This window comes from Triticum aestivum, unplaced genomic scaffold (genome assembly GCF_018294505.1).
Source record: "Triticum aestivum cultivar Chinese Spring unplaced genomic scaffold, IWGSC CS RefSeq v2.1 scaffold220747, whole genome shotgun sequence".
Classification (NCBI taxonomy): Eukaryota; Viridiplantae; Streptophyta; class Magnoliopsida; order Poales; family Poaceae; genus Triticum; species Triticum aestivum.
Genome location: NW_025236718.1, coordinates 511 through 5,112, shown reverse-complemented (window position 1 = coordinate 5,112; position 4,602 = coordinate 511). Strand labels below are relative to the sequence as shown.

At 39.1% G+C, this 4,602-nt stretch overlaps 1 protein-coding gene across 3 annotated transcripts; it reads left to right on the top strand.

The window, feature by feature from the left end:
• The first annotated feature begins 535 nt into the window (after window positions 1–535).
• Window positions 536–4,392, top strand: LOC123176461 (peptide chain release factor APG3, chloroplastic). Of its 3 annotated transcripts, XM_044590656.1 has the most exons (15): window positions 536–776; window positions 864–920; window positions 1,310–1,390; window positions 1,503–1,560; window positions 1,641–1,744; window positions 1,816–1,867; window positions 2,128–2,177; window positions 2,447–2,512; window positions 2,616–2,780; window positions 2,864–2,936; window positions 3,076–3,208; window positions 3,511–3,568; window positions 3,825–3,872; window positions 3,981–4,064; window positions 4,186–4,392. In XM_044590656.1, exons 1-15 carry the CDS (start codon window positions 636–638, stop codon window positions 4,252–4,254), a joined length of 1,239 nt encoding a protein of 412 aa, XP_044446591.1. In that variant the 5' UTR covers window positions 536–635; the 3' UTR covers window positions 4,255–4,392. The 3 variants fall into 3 exon arrangements, with proteins under 3 accessions (XP_044446591.1, XP_044446589.1, XP_044446590.1); XM_044590654.1 differs by having other exon boundaries at window positions 3,825–4,064; XM_044590655.1 differs by having other exon boundaries at window positions 2,128–2,181; window positions 2,511–2,512; window positions 3,825–4,064.
• The last annotated feature ends 210 nt before the right edge of the window (window positions 4,393–4,602 follow it).

Sequence of the window (4,602 nt, the reverse complement as noted above, 5' to 3'; positions counted from 1 at the left end):
AAAAAAGGAATGAAAAAGCAAGTAGAAAAAGGAATTTCAAAATAAGTAGAAAAAATAAAAAGAAAAAGAAATACGAGAAATGAAAAAGGAAATGAAAAATATGTAACGGGGAAAAGAAAAAGAGAAAAAAGATTAAGAAAAAACTGCAAATAAAAAAGTGAAAAACACTAAAAAACCCGGTCCAGGAACCTTCTAGAAGCTTTCCAAAACCGATCAGGAAACTTCTAGGAGGTTCCCAAAACCAGAAACTGTAGCCCATTTTATCTTGTTAATGGGCCGGCCCACCTTGTTCGTCAGTCGTTCGCTCTCTGTGCGAAACTCCAGCAGTTTGACGCAACGCGCGTCGAATAGCGTTTTCCTCTTACCGGTGCTCTTCCACCGCTTCAGTACTCTCGACCATCGTGTGCATAGCTGAAACACACACATAGGCCTAAAAAAAACACATAGGCCTAAAAAAAAGAAGCAAAAACACACACGAATCTCAAGGCAGAGAATCACCAGAGCCAAGGGACGCAAATCTCAAAGCAGGGAACCAACAGAGCTATGAATCTCAATGGAGAGAGCTCTTCTCCACCTTGTTCTATCCTGAACTCGCCATCACCACCTCTCGTCCTCTTCCTCGGCAGAAAAGAAAGATGGAGGCCTTCCTCGCCGGCTTCCGGGCGCCGCCTCGAGCTTCCGCCGTACCCACCGCCCGGAGCCCGCCTCCCAGCCCCTTTTTTCTCGGCACACGGCGCAGTAAGCCCTCCTCCTCCGCCTCCGTGGTCTGCATGGCGGTATGGTCTCTCTTACCATGCTTCATTGTTGCCGGCCAGTCCTTGAAGATAGGCAAGGGTCGTAATCTGTTGTGTATTTTTGTGTAGGAGCGACATCTCATATCAAAGTTGGATTCTACAGAGAAGGCATGGAAAGAAATGTCGGTATGGTTCTGTACTTCTTCTTTTGCGCAGACTGTACTTCTTTGTTCAGTGCCTACTTTCTGAATCTTCACAAACCCTTTTAGAGCCTGTTTATTTCATGCTCCCTCCGTCTTAGTGCTAAGATACATTCATTTGAGCGATAACTAATTCCAGATGGAGGGAGTAACATTTTCGTACGAATTTTCTACAGTTTTAATCCTTATAAAATTCCCTACTTGAAGTTCTGTTATAAAATTAGTATTATTTTGGGACCAAGTCAAATTCTTCAAAGCTACCGCCTCATTATTCGAGGAAAGCATATGATATACAACTTAAATTTTGATTCTTTCATACAAATATATTATCAATTTACCATGCACGGGAATCTAATGAATGAGTATCTTCTTCAGATTAGATTGGGTGACCCTGACATTGTCTCAGATCCAAGCGAATACCAAAAACTTGCACAGTCTGTTTCCGATCTGGGAGAGGTATATTTGGCATAACTCGAGTGCCATTTGCTTTTCGTTATTTGGGTGTTATGACCGTTTGTGCATAGACATCTTCCCCAAATTTATCGATTTTTTTATGAAAAATATTCAGGTTGTGACGGCATATAGGGAATTTAAGGAATGTGAAAGGCAGATTGAAGAAACAAAAGGTTGGTATGTTTCAATATATATTTTTTGCCTTGGTTTAAGTACTGGATGCTCACATACTTTTTATTGACCAACATGATAGCTTTGCAAAAAGAGAATGGTGATGACCCTGATATGGCTGAGATGATAGCTTCAGAGCTAGAGTCTCTCTCTGATCAGCTTGCGGAGCTCGAGGAAAGACTGACGGTGGGTATGCCAGATATTTTTGATTTATACTTATTGAAGTACTTCTCATTGCGCTTACCTTTTCATGTTAGGTACTTCTGCTTCCAAGCGACCCTCTAAATTCACGTAACATCTTACTTGAAGGTATGCGTTGGTTTTCAAGTGTCCATCTGATCCTATCAACTTATCTAGGCAGTTGCTTTGACCATGTTCAATTGTTTTATCACTACTAATTTAGGCAAGTAAAAATATGTTAACTAGGGCATTTTTATTATACCAATTCTCTCCAATTCAGTTCAGGAAAAACTTACGTAAGAGTGCCATACTGCGGAAGTGTTTAACTTGCAATTGCTTCAGCTCTAGAAATTTCGTATTTGAGAACTCTGTTTTCTTTGTTTCTGCAGTAAGAGCTGGCACTGGAGGTGATGAAGCTGGAATTTGGGCTGGTGACCTTGTAGGTAGATGCAAATCGAGTATGATTTAGCAACTGCGATAGTATATATGTTGTTGTTTGGTCTAGGTAATAGCATATTATAACTTATTGATCATAATTTCATGATTTACGTGGATAACGACCTAAGAACTACTCAATGTGCAACAAAGATTTTTTGTTTTGGCAACCTCTATGTTGTTGTTTGAAAGTATACTCCCAGAATCATAGTGGATCATATTTATGACTTTATTGACATAATCCACACTAAATGTGTAATGTCTATTCTGCAGGTACGCATGTACCAAAGATATTGTGAGCTCAACAATTGGAAGTTTAAACCAGTTTCTTGCTCAGAAGTATGTACCTGCAAACTTAGCCTGACTATTGAATAAAAAAATGTTATTTCGCAAAAAAAGGAGAAGAATAAAAACATGTTGATCGAGTAATTAAATCTTCCAGGCAGAAAAGGGTGGATACAAGACATATGTGATGGAGGTGAAGGGAAAGCAAGTCTACAGTAAACTGAAGTTTGAGTCAGGTGTGCACCGTGTTCAGCGTGTACCACAGACAGAGACTATGGGTCGTGTTCACACGTCAACCGCAACTGTGGCTATTATGCCAGAGGTGACTATTAGATGCCAATTTCTGACATGGATTTTATGTTTTCTTTTATTAAGTTTTATAATTGTGTTTTGATGGCACCATAGGCCGACGAAGTGGACGTGGTTATTGATCCAAAAGATATTGAACTTAAAGCTGCCAGATCTGGTGGAGCTGGAGGTATATCACTTCTGGAGTGTGTGATTCTTCTAGTATAATACTCTAGTACTTTGGGTGTATGTTACAATATCTTTCTGAAGGAAATGTACATTACATGTTACAACTGATTTTTACGCTTGTATGTTACCGATCAATGCAGGGCAGAATGTTAACAAGGTGGAGACGGCTATTGATCTTATTCACAAGCCTACGGGAATAAGGATATTCTGCACAGAAGAAAGGTCACAACTTCAAAACAAAGAACGCGCGTTCCAGTTATTAAGAGCAAAACTGTAAGTTTCTATCATCTGAGTTATCCTTGTTATTGTGCAACCTTTTAATCTGTGTGTTACTTCCATATGCTTGCTTTCATCTTATTGTTTCTGCTTGTAAAGATGCTCTTTCGTAGTAATATTATAGTTGCATTTCTATCTTGAGTTTCTTCTCAAAGAAGCCATGAATTTGTGCCTTCTTTGAGTTCATATTTACTCTGTACATTTGCTACCATTGTCAAATGATAAGTTAGTTTCATGGTTGAGTTAATCCTTTGTGTGACTTATTTCATCTCCCATATATCTCTACATAAACATTACAGATATGAGATAAAGTTAAGGGAGCAACAAGAGTCCATAAGAACCCAGAGGTTACTGCAGGTATGATATATGTTCTCTACAGAGGTTCATATGTTGCAAACTCATAGATGACCTACTGAAAGAAACAGAAATCTGTTTCCCAGATGATAATGTTCAGAAAAAAAAAGTTATACCAATGATGGTCGCAAAATATATATCTGAGTGGTGATATTGCATACACAAGTCTCTTAGTTATTGGCATGACTAACTTAAGGAATGCCATGCAAAATTTTGGTATACCCTATGTTGAATTTGCTAACACTGTTAATAATTAAAGGTCGGTACTGGTGCTCGCTCGGAGAAGATACGGACGTACAATTATAAGGTACTAGCACATTATGTCATCTTAGGGTTTCATGCCACTGAAATATTTGTGTTGCCAATGTTTGAAATATCTAAAGTATATTTGAGTCTATTTCAAATTTGGTCACAGGACAACAGAGTGACTGATCATCGGTTGAAGATGAATTTTGTATTGTCTAGCTTCCTTTTAGGAGATATTGAATCAGCTGTTCAGGTACATCACATATCATGATATGCAAATTGTGTGACATGCAACCATTTAGGAACTGAAGAACTAGCACATGACATAGAAATCCACAACGTTTGTTAATTTCGTTATCCTGAAACATCTACAGTCCTGCGCTGCATTGGAGCAGAAGGAACTCTTGGAGGAAATGGCCACTTCTTCTGCAGTGAAGGCGTGATCAGGTTAACTATTCCTTTTGCTTCTAGCCATATCCTAAAGGAGAACAGATCCAATGGCATCTTACAGTCGATGGAGATCGACGACCAAGATGTACATGAAAAAACTCGCGAGTAGCGAATCATATTCCTTGCGTGCACACACTGTTCTGTTTTCTCATGGTCATTTTGCATATACACTAGTGTCTCTAGACAATTTGATGCACTCCACTTGCCCTGATGGGAGCAGATTTTGAGTAGCTGAAATCGACATTTTTTTTACAACAAAGCGGTGACACTGGTTGAAAATCTACATAAAAGTTCTGTGTGGTTGAAGTCCTGAAGAGTGGTGATGTGTCTGTGGGTAATCT

What these genes read in the sequence shown, in the direction of transcription:
- LOC123176461 (XM_044590654.1), top strand. Translation starts at nt 636, where the DNA reads ATGGAGGCCTTCCTCGCCGGCTTCCGGGCGCCGCCTCGAGCTTCCGCC. An exon ending in AGCTCGAGGAAAGACTGACG is followed by an intron (nt 1,745 to 1,815) that starts GTGGGTATGCCA and finishes TTTTCATGTTAG; the next exon opens with GTACTTCTGCTTCCAAGCGA. An exon ending in CAGATCTGGTGGAGCTGGAG is followed by an intron (nt 2,937 to 3,075) that starts GTATATCACTTC and finishes CGATCAATGCAG; the next exon opens with GGCAGAATGTTAACAAGGTG.